Source organism: Panicum virgatum, chromosome 5K, assembly GCF_016808335.1.
Source record: "Panicum virgatum strain AP13 chromosome 5K, P.virgatum_v5, whole genome shotgun sequence".
In the NCBI taxonomy this organism is placed as follows: Eukaryota; Viridiplantae; Streptophyta; class Magnoliopsida; order Poales; family Poaceae; genus Panicum; species Panicum virgatum.
This window is the reverse complement of record NC_053140.1, coordinates 28596766-28614301: the sequence shown is the minus strand read 5'-3', so window position 1 is coordinate 28614301 and position 17536 is coordinate 28596766. Positions and strand designations below refer to the sequence as shown.

Genomic DNA, 17536 nt, shown 5'->3' with positions numbered 1-17536 from the left:
TGAGGAGTCATGGTTTGGCTTTTGATTGATTGCGTCGAGCCATTGCCCTTGTCTGAGGGGATCGATCTGTGCTTGAGTAAGTGACTGGTCTTGCCCTTCTGAGCTTTGTGTCACTTGCTTGAGTTCTTCGCTTTTTTGTTTCTATTTTATCACTTCTCTGGTTTCAGGTAGTGTGTTGACAATGCACTCATCAAGGGGGAGATTGAGGAACGAGAGTACTCTATCCTGCCTGTGATGAGTGAATTGTCAACCGTGCGGTGTGATCGTGCACTTGGTCTTTGGATTGCAGGTACACGGGCATCGAGTGTCGATGGTGAGTTGCCGTGGAGGAGCTCGGGCCGGGCGGCAGCTGTGCCATACACTCCTGGGTCGAGGACGCAAGCGGTGAGGGAAGGCGGGTTTCTTGGTTTGCGCCACAAAACCAAGGAGGTGGACGGCGGTTGAAGACGCCAAGTCGTGGAGGCACAGGGCGTCGGTCTCGGGACTGACGGAGGTGATGGGTGTTGACGGCGTCTAGGGCCTGGCTGCGGGCGAGGAGGTGACGGGCGTCGGGCGGCGTCTAGGGCCGTCAGAAGGCCGAGGCAGGAACGGCGTCTAGGGCCACAGCGTGGAGGCGGGAATCTTCCCGCGCGTGAGGTTTTGGCGGTTTTCTCAAAACCGGCCACCTACCCGGGTTTCGCGGACCCTCCAAAACCGCGGACCGGATCTTCGTCAACGTGGAGGCATCGCAGGGAAGACTTCGGGTCGAAGAAAGAAACTCCACCGTTGATTGAGGACATGTACAGGGCTGCTGCAGACCCGACCGGTCTGACCGGTCCCTTGGACCGGTCTAACCGGTCTGGCCGCGGCAGCCGGGTATTTAAGTCGCCCCTTCTCCATGTCATGGGCTTCGAGTCTCTTGAGTCCTTTTCTGTTTACTCCTTCTCCTTCCTCGTGCTCTAGGTTAGGGCCAAGGTCTCCAATGCAAAAGAGGGTTAGATTATAGCTAATCTCTCCAATCTAGAGGGTGGATGATGGTGTGGTCGGCTCTAGCCTTTGTATAGGTGAATTCCTCCGTGATTTATGAATGAAATTGATTTGAGATTCACCCGTGTGCGCTGAGCTTTTCGTCCCCCCTTCCTCTTTTGCGTTTTGGGTTTCGATTCTCCTCTTTTGGTGTGTTTTGTGTTCGGAGGAGAAAACCCCATGGATTCATGGTTTGCTGTACTCATTGTGATGATTCCTATCCATCTAGCCTAGTGCTAAACCATCTGGAATCACGAGTTCACCCGAATTGGATTTTTTGGGTTCTTGGGAAAACCCCAATCCTTCTTGATCTCCCCTCGAATTCTCAAGATTCTTTGATCTTTAGGACGAGATCTCTTGGGGATATGTTCACGGGGTAGGGGCGAAGCTATCCCCCAAGTTTCATCGATTTTCGTGGTAGTTTGGTCGAGATTCAACGTTTGAATCAAAGTTTTCGAGGTTTTCTAGGTGCCACCGGTTAGACCGGTAGGCAAGACCGGTCAGACCGGTCTGCTCGCTTTTGTTCAGACCCCGACCAGTCAGACCGGTCCAGGCAGACAGGGCTACTATTTTCCCGATTCGACTCTGATTTGCTTCTGTGTCTTCGCTCACCCGTTCTAGGCCTTTTGTGTTGGTTTAGCTTTTCCATAGCTATTCCAAACTTTGGTCAGAACGCTTGAGGGCTTGGGTGATTTTGGGATATAGGCCGACGGATCAATTTCGAGAGAAATTTTGATCGGCTCCCATTCACGCCCCCCTCTGGTCGCCGGTTTCGGTCCCTCAAATATCCTTGTTCACATGCCGTCCCCGGCAATGGCGCCAGAAATGCTTGTTGGCATTTCCTAGTGCTTCTATTCAAAGCTAGGGTTATGTTAGGACATGGTTAGGACTACAGGTGCCAGGAAAATGGGATAGCGGGGAGAAGGTCCTGCATCGGAGTACATCCAGTCCCGTTACCTCTTTGCATGAACTCCTACACCGAACCCGAACATTGGGGAGTACGCTAAACGCAACACCACTGTTACGCCGGACGGACAGGGTTGTCACCACCTGCCGTCTACCCCAGTCACACCGTGGAGCACGGTCACATCCGAAGGATCCCGCATACCCGAGCACCACGCTCGTGTATGAAGTCACTACTCTAGTGTCCCCAGGTCTCCCAACCTTCGGATGGACAAGTAAAACACTAGAGCAAGCCCAAAAGCACATCGAACCTCTATCCGTACCCGGATCATCTGGCCTAACCAAGACCTTTGCATAACTCATGAACGAACTAAGCATGGATTGATAAACTATCAAGATAGTAAAGCAACCATGGCATATCTCTATATTATGAATAGAAGTCTCACAAATGGGATACAAAGCCATACCGGGAGTCGAGGATTGCTCAACGACTCCGAGGACGACTTGCTCGCTAAAGAAGAACTAGCCTAGCTCCACTACCTAGCTAAGAGAGCAAGAGAGAGGAGAGCCTTCTTGGAGAGAATGGAATGAAGTGTGTGTGTGTGTGTGTGTGTGTGTGTGTGTGTGTGTGTGTGTGTGTGTGTGTGTGTGTGTGTGTGTGTGTGTGTGTGTGTGTGTGTGTGTGTGTTGAGGGGGGTGGAGGAGAGACCTATTTATAGCTCTAGAAGTCGGTTTCCCGCCAACGCACGTATGGAAGGTGATCAGGTGCCTTGGGAGTGACTCCTCCTCGAAGTGCACCTGGACGGGAGCCAGGCTAGGTTCGGCCGACCCCACCTGGCAGGCCCTCGTCCTTATCCTCCTCTGGCAGGCTGACAGGTGGGCCCTCGTATCTTTCCTTGTATGCATTATGTGTGGCGCGCCCGTTTGCTCTGCCAGATGGGCCCTCTTTGTAAGTGGGTGACGCCGGATGCGATCTTCTGCGTAGTTATGTGGCGTCTGCTGCATGTTTTCTTCTTATTTCGCTCCTGCTCATCAGAAATGTACAAAACTCGAAAACAACTGTGGAGCAAGGTTAGTGATAAAAATTTGTGAGTAAGGCATGTAGTTTTCCTTTATTATTGAGTATAGTTGACGGTTGAAAATGGCACTTAAGCACCGTCAACACCGACGACACCGCCTCTCTCGTCGTCGGCAGCTGCTCTTCCTCAAGTCCGAGAACCCGCTCAAGCCCGTCCACCTCTACATCAACTCCCCAGGGGGCGGCGTCACCGCCGGCCTCGCCACCTACGACACCATGCAGTACATCCGCGGCCCCGTCACCACGCTCTGCATCGGCCAGGCCGCCTCCATGGGCTCGCTCCTCCTCGCGGCCGAAGCACCCGGCGAGAGGCGCGTCCTGCCCAACGCCAAGGTCATGATCCACCAGCCCTCGGGTGGTGCGCAGGGGCAGGCCACCGACATCGCCATCCAGGCCAAGGAGATCCTCAAGATGCGCGACCGCCTCAACAAGATCTACCAGAAGAACACGCGCCATCCCATCGATAAGATCGAGCAGTGCATGGAACTACTTCTTTGGTTGTGATATTTCATCCCATGGTCATGTACTTTAAGGCAATTATAGTTTGCAAACCTAGTACTTATGTGATGAAAACTAGTCAACTTAGTACTTGTTGCTGTTAATTGTTGGTCTAATTGTTGAATGAAAAATGATGTGCGTCTCCTTGTTCTTGTTGTTGTAATCTATTTATTTATATTACTTTTCTTATTGCTTTTATATCTGAAATTAAAAAAATTGGGTGAACAACCTCCCCCCGTTACCCTCCCTCACGGGTTTTCGTTTTTATTTATTTATTTTCAGAATTTTTTTATTTTTATTAGATCTGAAATTAAAAATAAAAAAATTGCACCGTCGGGACAGCACAGAACTCAACCATCTAAAACCTCCCAAGGGTACACAGGTTAATAGCACTTAACCTAAGGGCATACAGGTTAAAAACTTTCCAGTGCAACACCTCCTCCACATAAAGGCAAAATTATCTTTTCCCATCTCCGTTAGGCACTGTTAGTGCTCATTCTGTCCAAAAGGGTATAGGGGTAAAGATGAGTTGGCGGTAGGACATACAGGTGCGATCGAAAAAATAGGGGTATAAAGGTTAAGAGCACTTAACATAAGGATATACAGGTAAAAGTCTCAGGTGTCCCATTGGCCCTCAACATCGATTTAATGTAGCTCACCCCGTGGCTCCCTCCTATAAATATAAGAGGGGGGGTAAGAATGAGACACACACCTCAAGTGAAGCTCAACACACTCTCTTGTTTTAGCTTTATGGGTTAGTGGAGTTTAGGTGAAGTCTAGTAGTAATCGAGTCTCCGGAGTTGCTCAGGAGTTCTAGTATGGGTTCATTTCTAGTTCTCTTGTGTAATTCTCGGTCGTTTGTAATAGATTTAAACTATGGTTACCGATATCTGCATGATTTATATTCTGAGTTATCGGATATATGTTTAGTGATCTGGTTGCATTATCGCCATATGCTTGTGATGGTCGACATATTAGCTTTTTAGAACTCTAACAACTGCTCCAGTATGTTTGCTGGATGTCGCCCTTTCTAATGGTTTGTAGAGGTAACCGGTAGGTGGTGATAGCCCTTTCCGTGCCCAGTAATCCTCCATGTTTGGATTGGAGGTAGGAGATCCATAAAGAGTCGTATGGTTTGCTCGGGCTCCTCCCGTCAAGCTAGTAGCGATCTCCCTATTGTATTAGTTTAATCTTCTGATGTAGACGCGGCCCGATCTTCCAAGAGGTAGGGTAGATTCGATTGATGGAGTACGTGACGTTGGCGATCCGACTTCTAATCAGACACGAATTTGAAGCCTGCAACTGTTACACCACCGCTCCGCTGGTTATCAACCAAGCACAACTTGATTGACCTCGCCGAGAAGGCTTTTCCTGCAAGCGAATCGAAGAACACTAGCAAGAAAGGATAAACACGCAATCTGAAATTGCAGATGTGAATGAAGCGAAAATCAAAGTGGGGTTCAAGAACTCGATTCCAAAGGACTAATCGACACAGTGGAGGAGATCAAGAACGGGGGCCCTGGATCAATGTATAAGGACTTGTCACCACAGATACAATGATGCAATGTCTGTTCCTCAAAGGAAAACTCAAGACTAAACAAAACCCAAGTCTAAAAGGCGGCGGCTACTGAGTTAATATCCTAAGTAAGGTCCTAGGGTTGCTGGTGGAGGCCAAGGGGGCGTCCACCACTTGGGCCAACATGGTACACGGGCCAACAGCCCAAAAGACGGCGGCGCAGCGCCCTGACAGATTCTGGATGTCATATTGTTTTGGTGATTCCCGTCGACTCCAAATGAATTTGGGCCTCAAACCAGTTCCATTGGAAGCTCCTTCAAATTATCTTTCCATCCATATAAAGAGCATCCAAAACAGACTCCATATGCAGCATGGGCGTTGATTTTGGTGCAGGCTGTTCCTGGACTCCGAAGCAGACTCAAACTCGACTTGGATTGGGCCTCCAACTCGGCTTGGCTGCCCTTGCTGGTCCACCACGCCTCCAAACTCCCCCCCAACGTCCTTGTCATCATCTCCATGGTTTATAACAATAATTAAATCATAAGATAGTAATTTATTCTCAAATCTAGATGACAAATTTATTTGGAACGAGCTCACCTTATTATAATCAATGATCGTATCCGAAGGTGTCGTGCCCTCATCATCCTCCCCTTCTTGAAAGAAAAGCCGTCCTCGGCACCGATTGTACTCGAAATTGATCCTGTAGGCTCCTTTATCCGAATCTACATGAGCTTTGTCAATACTATCCTGCAAAAGATTAGTACTAACAAAAGGCAGCATAGGAATAGATGGCGTATGAATATCAATAGTATCGGATCCACTTAGTTGATTACAATTTTGAACAACAAAAGAAGAATTCAGATTTGCACAAATGTAAATCCGATGTATTAAATATTGTCCTTTATTGTTATATTTGCTAATAACATGATATGTATGTCTAGATAACCATGGCAAATCAGCACACATAAAGAGTTTCTCCTTTAAATTACTTAGATTACACAAAACATCAAATTCAATGTAACCCAAGATATATAAAGAAGACAACAATTTCATCTCATCTGTATCACTAGCAACATGAATCATATTTGTAAATTCAGCAGAAATGTGTGGTTCAGTGCTCTCATGTTCATGATCAGGTAAGTCATCTTTATCACAGGGAATATGAAGCAAATCATCATGTGATAAAGATAAATCAAGAGAAGGTTCCACTAATAGTTGCTCTATAAAAGCATGATTGGTGGAAAAATTCAGCACATCAAAAGAAGCCTCACCATCCGTGAGTGCAGCACCATGAGCATTACCTTTTTTTTCTCAATTTCAGCGGGAGTAATAGGTGCATTGTGAAGTGATGGCTCTGAATTTTCACATGAGGATGTGAGCTCCTCATTTTTGTCCATGTCATCCTTGTCCTCTTGCTTTTGTTCAGCATCCTGCAAAAGGTTAGGCGTAGCAAGAGAAATAACAATGGACTGGTCCTCTATGTTTTGCACCTCATTATATGAATTCAAAGCAGGAGGTGGATTAACAAAGGTTTCACGCATAAGAAGTTTCATATCTATCCAAGTTTGGGGTTTATCTGAAGAACCTAAAGAATCCCACCAAACTAAAGCTGAGTGTCGCAAAACACTAGCTGCATTTTTTACCTTTCTCCTTGGACACATGCAACGAGTTGCAAATATATTATCTATAGCAATTTCCCACTCCAAGTACGCATCAGCACCCACACCATCATATGTTGGTGGATATGAAGAACCTGTCATTGTTAGAAGACAGTGAAAGACAACACAAAAGTATTATCCCTATCAACTAGCAACTACTGGGTGGTGGTGAAAGTGGAATGCAATATCTCAAGCGGCTTACCACCGTCTTGCAAATGTTCTTACCAAAGCCAATAGGCGGCACAATCAGTTGTCAAGCTTAGGTGTAACAGTTGCAAGATGAACCTGTGCTGATAGAAGTATATGTGTAGCTTTGGGTAGGCACAATATAGTAGCAAGGAATAGCAATTATTCAATTCAGAATTGCAAGACTGAAAAGTAGTCCCAAGATTGTCTATGTCGCCGGCCTAAACCCGTCCTGGACCTAGTTCAAGCAAACAACAAAACAACTCACCACGAGACCACAAAAGGATGCAAGCACTTCTTAATTTTTTTTCTTTGCTGCCTTTTCTTTCTTTGTTTTTTTTTCTTGTTGGTGCGGCTTTTTCTTTTCCTTTTTATTAGCACCTCTTTGCATTTTTCTCTTTTTTTTCAGAACTGAAGCAATCAAATATGGTGTGCAACAATCACATGCACCAGCGAACTAAAAACCAGAGTTGACACTAAAGACCACGAACAAGATCTAGACACGACAAACACAACGACACAACAAGGGACTAAAATTCAGCAAAGCAAACTGAACTAAAAAATTGTGGGGCCCAAAAGGGTTATAGGACAGCGGAAACAAAAATTTTTAGGGCTTTTTGTGGACTGTAGGTAAAGGAACAAGATGAATCTAAAGGGAAACACGAAAATATACCTCACGGTAAACCTGAATCCTGATACCACTTGATGTAGACGCGGCCCGATCTTCCGAGAGGTAGGGTAGATTCGATTGATGGAGTACGTGACGTTGGCGATCTGACTTCTAATCAGACACGAATTCGAAGCCTGCAACCATTACACCACCGCTCCGCTGGTTATCAACCAAGCACAACTTGATTGACCTCGCCGAGAAGGCTTTTCCTGCAAGCGAATCGAAGAACACTAGCAAGAAAGGATAAACACGCAATCTGAAATTGCAGATGTGAATGAAGCGAAAATCAAAGTGGGGTTCAAGAACTCGATTCCAAAGGACTAATCGACACAGTGGAGGAGATCAAGAACGGGGGCCCTGGATCAATGTATAAGGACTTGTCGCCATAGATACAACGATGCAATGTCTGTTCCTCAAAGGAAAACTCAAGACTAAACAAAACCCAAGTCTAAAAGGCGGTGGCTACTGAGTTTATATCGTAAGGAAGGTCCTAGGGTTGCTGGTGGAGGCCAAGGGGGCGTCCACCACTTGGGCCAACATGGTACACGGGCCAACAGCCCAAAAGACGGCGGCGCAGCGCCCTGACAGATTCTGGATGTCATATTGTTTCGGCGATTCCCGTCGACTCCGAATGAATTTGGGCCTCAAACCAGTTCCATTGGAAGCTCCTTGAAATTATATTTCCATCCATATAAAGAGCATCCAAAACGGACTCCGTATGCAGCATGGGCGTTGATTTTGGTGCGGGCTGTTCCTGGACTCCGAAGCAGACTCAAACTCGACTTGGATTGGGCCTCCAACTCGGCTTGGCTGCCCTTGCTGGTCCACCACGCCTCCAAACTCCCCCCCAACGTCCTTGTCATCATATCCATGGTTTCTAACAATAATTAAATCATAAGGTAGTAATTTATTCTCAAATCTAGATGACAAATTTATTTGGAACGAGCTCACCTTATTATAATCAATGATCGTATCCGAAGGTGTCGTGCCCTCATCATCTTTTGTTGATCTGACCATAAGAAAGCATAGATATAGCTAGCCTAGTACCTTTGACTCGAGCTGCTAACTTTTTCCTTTCTCCTTGCCTATACAATATTTAGAGTTGAGTGTAAACTTGTGTGTGTCACACTACCTCCTATCCTGCTATTTATCTTACCCCCTATTTTATGTAATTGAATATCCAATCTAGATCAATTCATTAACTAGCCTTAGCACTTTCAACTGCCGCCTTCTCTGCGGAAATATAAATGACACCCTGGTATACTCCCGGGTAAAATGCTACAGCAGTATTCCGTGCGTTTGTGAATTTATTCGTGGTTCATGAAATACCTGCCACCCCCTTGGCGTCTGCGGGCGTCATCGCTGGCGATCAGCAGAGGCGTTGGTAGGCGCCAGCAGCAAAACAATAGACATAAAAAGCATAGAAATTTTCATCTTGAATCAATTTAGGCACGCCATTAAATTCCCCTCCCATGTTGGAAGAACCGTCATAACCCTGCCACGAAGCATAGAGATGTTTAACTTGTGGCTAGAAAGCGTACCAAGCAAAGCTTCTTTGAAAGCAATAGCTATACATCTCTCTTTACACTGAAGTCCAAGAATTTCTCCAACACCTTTCCTTCACCATTCACAAATAAATTTGCATATCAAGTTTTATTCCAAGTTAGCACATAATATGAAATTAGACAAAAAAAAGTAAATAAGTCTCAACTACTAACAGCAAAATCACAAACATTTGCTCATTTATAGATACATTTCGAGACTCATCAATGAGCATAGAAAATTTCCTACCACGAATCTCATCCATAATCTCTTCCATCACTAACTCTGCACAAGATTTTGTAAGGTCCTATATATAATGAGATAACATATAGTAATTTTTAGCACCTTTATCATATGCATCCTTCACTATCTCAACCTTGTCTTTGTACCAATCAACCAACTCGCTAAATGTACCCTTATTGAGAGAAGTAGATGACTCATCATGTCCACGAAAAGCATCACCTTGCATTATGAGAAATCTTGCAACATGTATAGAAGATGACAATCAAATCTTATATCATTTTTCTTCCTAGTGGCGGACGCAGCACAAGCTGCTAGGGGGGCTCTTCCCCTTCCACCTCTATCTTCATCTCATTTTCCACTCTTCTTCTTCCTCCTCCCTTCTCTTCCATCCACCTCTTGCTCCAATGGAGTTTCATGGCTGTAGGGGGGCTGGAGCCCCCTCAGCCCCCCTTAGATCCGCCCCTGTTTCTTCCTCTTTGTTAATTTTATCAAATTTTCTATCCGCATTAGTCTTTTAGTTCACGAAGTCATCACACTTCAGCCTAGCATCCATATGAGCCTTGCAAATACGGTGATTTCAAAAAGTATCCTTAGCTTTCTTCCAATTAACATACCCTTGCTTTGCAAATACATTACTACTCCCAAATTTTTCAAGCAGTAGCCGCATCTTTTGAAATACTTATATACTCCAGCCAATCAAATTCATCAAACCAAGTTTTCTGAAATGATCTCCATTCACCACTTTGCCATTTACGAGGAAAAATATGATTACTAGGTTGGGTTGGACCACCAAGAGCATATGCCCTCCTTAACTGATCCCCAATTTCGGGGGGATGTTCGTCAATTGCTTTGCGGTCTCCTAGATCATCAATGAGTGCCTAAACTCCACCCAAGGTTTTTTTTTCAATTGACCAATGTTCTCATTGGTGGTTGGAATTGGAGTCCCAATGCTTGAACTCGAATAATATGTGTCCAGCATTCTTTTTGACAGTTTGATTTTTGAGTTCTTTATAGACAAGCCAAAGATCTGCCATTTACCTAATTAAATACAAGATTAACTCATGGACATTGGACAATTGGATCAGACCACATGCAAATAGCCAACTGAGCTAGTATGGGAAAATAGTCAAATTCATCCCTAAACTATGGAGCTCAACTCAATTTGGTCCCTGAACTATAAAAACATCAAATTTAGTCCCTGCACTATCCTAACCGGCCCAACTTCATCCTTGAATCTGAGTATCTGACGTGGCACGCCACAGAGGCTCCTCTAATCACCATGCAGCCAGCTTGGGGTGTGAAATACCCTTTTTACTCTTCATCCATAGAGCAGGTTTAACATATAGACACCCCTTCGTCGCACCTCCGCCGACTGCCACGACCGCCACCCATTCGCCGCACCTCCGCCGACCGCCGCCCCACGCCCCTGCCGACCATCGCCTGCTCGCCGAGCAACCGAGGCATCGAGGCGAGCCTAGGCGCCGGCCGCCAGCTGCGGAGCGCCGTAGCTGCCTAACCCTAGGGCTAGGAGCGGTCTGCAGTCAAGGAGAGAGCTAGAGGTGGAGAGAGAGCTGGAGACCGACTGCCTGCATGTTCATGTAAGCATCACACTTAGGCCCCGTTTGGGAGGGCTTCACCGGCGGCTTCACGAGCGGCTTCAGGTGAAGCCCTCCCAAACATTTGTTTCAGGACCGGCTTCACGTGTGAAGCCGGTTCTGAAGCCGTTGGCGGCTTACACAGGCAAGGTGAAGCCATGAAATCGTGGCTTCACGCGGCTTACACATCAATCTAACAAGTGAAGCTGTTTTGCCAAACATTTTCTAAAACGGCTCCAACTCCACCAGAAAAGCCGCTCCATCTGAGGAGCCAGAGCCGGAGCTGTTTTTGGAAGAGCCGAAGCCCTACCAAACGGGGCCTTAATGGCATTTATGATTACACCACTGTGGAAAATATGAACTCATTTGTAATGAGAATGCTATGGCTCATGTTTCATGAATATGACAAGCTGCTAGTGAAAAATCTGGTCCGTAATTATATAATAACAAATTTATGGCTCATATTTCGTAATTAATATGACATGAATATGACTTGTCTTCTTTGATCTATGTATATCAATTTTATATGGTTTACGGTCATTAATTTTACTATGAAACGAACATGGAATGGTATACTCCGGTCTTTTAGAGGGACAAAATAGCCATTTAAATGCTCCCTAACGGTTGTGGCACTAAAGGGCGTAATTCTTAGATTCAATGGCACTGAGGGGAATTCCAAAATTTCTATGGCACCGGGGAAGTCACCAAAAATTATATGGCACCAAAAGAATTTACTCAAAATTATATTGGAGACCTATGCTCATGTTGCAACTTTGTAGAGAAGATATACACAAAGTGCAGGAGTATCACCAGAAGATCCCTGCTGTGCTGAATGACAGATCTCCTGCACAAGCACAACACTACCAGAATTTATGCTGTTTAGATTTCAAAGCCGTTATGCTCATTGCAAGTAGCATACATTTCAAAATAACTGGGAAATTTGGGAGCTGAAAGATCACAGCAAAATGCAAATCCAAGAAAGCAATCTTTAAAGACTTAAGGAGAAGCATTACACTCATAAAAGGCCTCTTGTAGTTCAATATACCCTGATACAAGTTATTCAAAAAGTGATTTCTTGCGTATACATTCAAAATTCAAAATGAACCAGAAAAGTGATAGGTAAACTAAATTGGAAAATCAGCGCCCCTTGTTTGCCTCATAGGGAGAAGCACTGAGCTTCCAGATGTATGTCTGTTCCGCATACTCTACTGGTTGCACTACTTTTGTGAAATCATTTTCTCTAACGCTTGCACTTTGCTTTTGCCATTTTCTTCCTTTTCTTCTTCTCAGCCTTTGGGATCTTTGTCTTGCGAGCTTCTCTCTTCTCTTCCTTCACCTTCTTCTTGTTCTCTTTCCGAGCAGTCTTCCTTTCCTCGGGTCCCATTTTGGGAGCCTCCTCCCACGAACTGTCTTCATCAGAACTTGAGCAAGATTCACTATTGTCCTCTTGATCTTCCACTTTGTCCTCCAATGAGCACTTATTTTGCAGATCCAAGGTTTCTTCCATTATATTCTGTGGCAATTGTTTTTGCTGATTTTCAGCGTGTGCATTTTTCGTCCGTACAAATCCTAATAGTGGTTGGTCATAAAGCTTATCCGCTGGTGGCTCGTAACCAAAGGATGAGCGTTGCATCATTGACATGTTGACTAAATCTGCCTCGCATTGCTTCACATAATCCAAAGTCTACACAAAGGAATCAAGTGTGTCAGTACTAAACATAATAGTAGAAACATTAGATGGAGCAAAATAAAACACACAATAGCAAAATGGGATGAGTGATCACATCTTATGCAGTACAGCCGAAATATGTGGAACATTTTCTATTTCCAATGTTAAGGATTGATGGATAGAAAAATAAAGCAAATGCACATGTGTTCTGACACAGGATTTCTTAAGCTGTTACTAACTGAAGCTACAATTACGGCAAAGCTCAGAAGAAAACAAGACTAAATTAATCTTACTTGCACCATGACTGTTGGACAAATTTCATCATTTGTATCTGTACCACCATTTTCCACGATCTTTTGCTGAACCTGTGATGTACACAAATATTAAACCATCAGATCTTCCATGCATCATACAGCAGGAATGTGCTTGTATAAAGTGATAGCTGCAACGAAAGATTGAAAGGTAATGCATTATAAGCAAGCACACTAGATACCTTATCCAGGTAACCATCAACATCCTCATCAGCAATGTTTTGGTCAATAACAAAATTAAATAAATCTGTTACCGTCATGACTGCAATGCCTCGTTTCTTAAAGAAGTCCTGCGTATAGTGTTGTACATATTAGACACCTTAATTAACATCTTAACGAATATCAATGTGGTGAGCAGTTCTACTTTCACTTACAGAAACATGCAGGCAATCTTCCTTTAAGAAGTCCAATGCTGAAGGGTGATCAAGGTCAACAGATTGTGAAACATCAATAATGTACAAGTGGCCCTACACAACAGACATGTTGGGATGAAGATAAAACTCAGCAATTGGACGGAAATGACATTGTTTAGGGGGGAAAAAGGCTTGATTCCAATTACCTCGAAATAAAGAATGTTGTACTCACTCAAATCTCCATGGACCAACTTGCACTTTTGGTAAAGTGTCCGCATTGTTGTAATTATCTGAAAACAAGGTGCAGTAAGAATATTAAAAAAAACTGAATATAAATGACACACAAAAGCTGAAAGCTAACAAGAGTTTTATGTCTGTATTGATTCTCTTCACCCATCTAGTGCAAGGCAATACAGTATATTTACAAGATGTTTAACAGTAAAAGGAAAATATCATGCAAAAAAATCAGCAACAGAAAGAAAGGATAGCTAAGAGCCTATGGTCACCTCTAGACACTCTGAATGGGTTCTCATATATGAGAAGTATCAAAACATATTTTTGCATCACAGCTTGTAGAAAAATAACCATTGTAATTAAGTACAAAGTTCCAACTACAGACAGCCCAAAAAAATATATATTTAGACCATGGTAAAATATTTTAATCTGAAATCACGAGCGACTACCACATATGTATTAGTATCTTGTTAGTCATACAGAAAATATCTTCTATCTTTGGTGACATAACCATCCCGTACAAATGGATCCAATAATTACAAAGTTGTAAATAGGATTTCTGACATATCATGTACCTCAAAGTAACTTTCACGCAACTTGTCATCTGACAAAGCAGCATCCTTAAGACGAGGAGCAGCCCAACCTCCTCTCCCTGATGGAATAACCAAATTAATTTTAATTAGAACATGTTCAGATAATACAAATTAAAGTACTCCAATGCAAGCAACATAAGCATGTTTAGTACGAGTACACCATCATTGCCAGGGGAATCAACCGAGTATCCAATAAATAGACATGAACGATACCTATGAATTCCATCACCAATACATGAAGCCTCAATAGCAACGGTTTAGGGCATCTGATTCCAGCTGCTCTCACTCTGTAACGAGTAAGAAAGAAGGGACGGATTAAAATATTAGAACCACTGCACCACCAATTCACTTGACTTTCAATGGCTGCTCAATTTGATATGCAAGGTTTATTGTTTGCCAAAAAGCATTTTTAGGCAAGTTTCAGGAGATAAGAAACACATGAAGTTTAAGAGATAAAAAAATCAAAGACACCAGCTGCAGCATGCCAATTTTACTAGGTAAAAAGATGAATAAGGAATGCCACGAAAATACATCTTACCGTAGAAGGTTTCTCATTTCCTTTTCAGCCCAGGTCTTAACCATTTTCCGTGGATTATGCTTGCAGTAACCATGCCTAAAACGATAATCTCCTTGAACATACCGGTCGCGATCCCTGCAATAAATAAATGATAAGTTTCCTAAATTCGTACTTTCTCAGATCAAATACTTTTTTACAGGTAATAAGAGGCTAAAGAGCATACGACATAATCAGCATTTATGTCTTCGGCACTTAGGTTTCAACAGTCTCTCCAATCAGGAAACAAAACAGGCAATTCAAATCTTACTTAAAAACAAGGACAGAGGTTTTGTAGACTTTAATTGCTAACTCCTGACCCTCCACCTTTGTTGCATGATAGACATTTGCCTGCATGGAGAAAAAAAAAAAACACCGGCTGCGTTAACAGAAATTCTAATTAGGAATATAGGGAGCTGTAAGACTGTAACTAGCAGGCTATAACCAACACCCTGTGTCTTTGCCTATATCCCAAGCTGTGTATTCTATTACTCACATAATATTTTTAGGTCTGCACTGAAGTAAAAAAATGCCAATTTTGATAGAAAATGCACAGCCTTTCAATAGTTACCTCTTTCCCTGTAGAGATGCAACCATTTATGTTATTAAAAACACCACGATTTAACATCTTGAACAAAACCATGCGTGTTCTTGGGTCAATAGCCTGCGTATAAGAAAAAAAGCCATGCCTCAAAAAGGTTCTTCAAGAGTCATGATAAATTGTACTAAGCATGACAGAGCATGGTCAATACTCAGTACTTAGGCAAGAGATTAAACTTCTGCCTCCCAATCATGCGTATACAACAGCCGGTAGATGGTAAAAGTCAAATTTAGAACTGAAGATGACCTAGAAATTAGCGAGTTGGTAAAGATTACTCAAGCCCAATAAGTTTTGCTTAAGTAGTCAACAGGGCTACAATGGACAAGAGATTGTGTTACCTTTTGGTCCCATTTGGTTCAAATATATAACTGGAAATGCATTGAGTTTGGAATGCGTTGTGATGGAAGGCAGAGCAGAGGGTGACATGAGCTAATACAATTTGAACCTAACTACATATACAATGCATTTATAAAGAAACATTATACATTGCATTAGTGATACGGGAAGGAGCTACAGCAAGGAATTTTCAATCCAAACAGCTGCCAAATTAGAGGAAAGCTAGCCAGTTTGAAAGGGATTGTATAGTATGGTACTACAGGATCATGCAATTGCAAGCATAAAGTGTTCCATTCGAAAAGTAATAGGGAGGGGGGGGATGCAGCCAACATTTACAAACCTGTTCCACTGTAGCACGGTCAGCTTTCTCCGTGTTCCTTATCTTCCCAATTGTTGTTTCCCTTATGCTATCCCTGATAGCGGTAGTTACCGAATTGGACATCCCCACGTTCATCCTACCTTCCCACTCCTGAATCATTCGAAACACATTGCATTAAACATTTAACTCTGTGTAACAGCAACACCCAACTGTACATATCATGCCCATCTACCATACTAGTGCTCTGCTATGTTTGCAGTGAGCATCACTAGAGGTGCTCACACTGAGATCACAAATTCGAACAGATGAAGTTATTGGTAGTTCGCAAAGTAACGTGAGATTTACGGAAGTATTTCAAAGGTTCAGCTCCTAATTCCCAAGTGTAAATGTTATTAGCTCACTATAAGATAATATTTAGAATTCTATGACTGCTAAGATAAAAATTTTCACCGAGACAGAGCGTTTCTTGCATACACAGCGCAAGCAGAAGAAAAATGTAAGTATACTTCTACTATGAGCCAATGAAGTGAGAAGTTGAAGCTGCGTACCTCCAAGGGCGCCGCGCGGATGTGTGAGGCGAGCTTCTGGGTACGGTTGGAGAGCGGCTGGAGGGGGCGGGAGAGCACGCCGCCGTGCGCGTTGGGCCTGCGCGCCGCGCCCGCGCCACCGGCGGCAGAGAACACCGCGGAGGGCCGCGCCGAGCCGTCGGGGCCCTCCACGGCGTCCAGCCAGTCCAGGGCGTCGCCCACCTCGGTGTCCGAGGCGTCGTCGAGGTCGGTGTCCGACCACTCCTTAGGCTCGGACGTGGCGTCGTGGGCCATCGGGCGGTTCGGCGGCGACCAGATGTCAGCGAGGGAAGGTCTCGAGTGGCGGAAGGGGACCAGGAAGTGTCACGTCGGCGGCGGCGAGCTCTACGGTGACAGTCGCAACCCGCAAGGCTTCGTGGCGGCTGCAGAACAGGGCGGGGAAAGGGGTAGCCGGGTATAGGGCTGGGTCGGTTCCCCTCAGAACTTCGGTTCCTAAATAATAGGTACCGATCGGTTCTTTCTATAGACAGGAACCGAGCAACTTCGGTTTCGGTACCGGTACTAACCGAAGGAACCAAGATGAAAAAAAAACAGGAGCACTGGGGAGGTTGGCCGGAGCACTGGGCGGCCAGGCACGCCGGAGCAGGCCTGGCCGCGGCACTGGGCGGGCGCGGGCGGCCTGGCGGCGGGGGACGGCCTCGCGAGCGCTTGGTGGGCGGTGGCGGCCGCCGGCCTGGCGGGGTAGACGGGCAGGGCTCGAACGGCGCGGGGCGGCAGGGAGCCGAAGGCTTGACGCCGGGCGACGGGGGGGGGGGGGGGGGCTGCGCTTGGGGGCGGGCGGCGGCGGGCGCTCGCGCCAGGTGGGGAGCGGGCGTTGAGGCCGCGCCGACGGCGGCTAGGGGCTGAGGGCGCACGGACGCGGCCACGCGGGGCGAGGGCGACGCAGTTGGGGGTAGATTGGCGAAGAAGCGAGCTTGCTCGCGGCGGTGCTCGTAGCGGGCGGAGGCAGGCGGGGCAGAGGGTGAGCAGATGGCGGCGTCGGGCTAGCAGACGGCGGAGTCGGCGAGCACGCGCGGCCGCGGGGTGCTCGAGAGGCCGGAGTGCGGGAGGGACGAGGGGGCAGGGCGAGCCAGCGCGGCCGCGACG

At 45.3% G+C, this 17536-nt stretch overlaps 2 protein-coding genes across 2 annotated transcripts in view; one reads left to right on the top strand and one right to left on the bottom strand.

Moving 5' to 3' along the window:
* Window positions 1-3490, top strand: part of LOC120709826 (ATP-dependent Clp protease proteolytic subunit, mitochondrial-like) — a 39356-nt gene extending 35866 nt beyond the window's left edge. Inside the window, exon 4 of the mRNA XM_039995467.1 lies at window positions 3104-3490. Within this exon, the coding sequence (XP_039851401.1) occupies window positions 3104-3490 (387 nt within the window). The remainder of the gene's footprint in view (window positions 1-3103) is intronic.
* An 8379-nt stretch (window positions 3491-11869) lies between these two features.
* LOC120707045 (serine/threonine-protein kinase RIO1-like) lies at window positions 11870-17180 on the bottom strand. The gene is made up of 12 exons (XM_039991814.1): window positions 16412-17180; window positions 15885-16013; window positions 15179-15271; window positions 14879-14958; window positions 14593-14706; window positions 14268-14341; window positions 14037-14113; window positions 13434-13517; window positions 13249-13341; window positions 13057-13164; window positions 12857-12928; window positions 11870-12578 (listed from the first exon to the last, which is right to left on the bottom strand). The coding sequence occupies exons 1-12, from the start codon at window positions 16682-16684 to the stop codon at window positions 12135-12137; spliced, it is 1641 nt and encodes a 546-aa protein (XP_039847748.1). The 5' UTR covers window positions 16685-17180; the 3' UTR covers window positions 11870-12134.
* Between the last annotated feature and the right edge of the window lie 356 nt (window positions 17181-17536).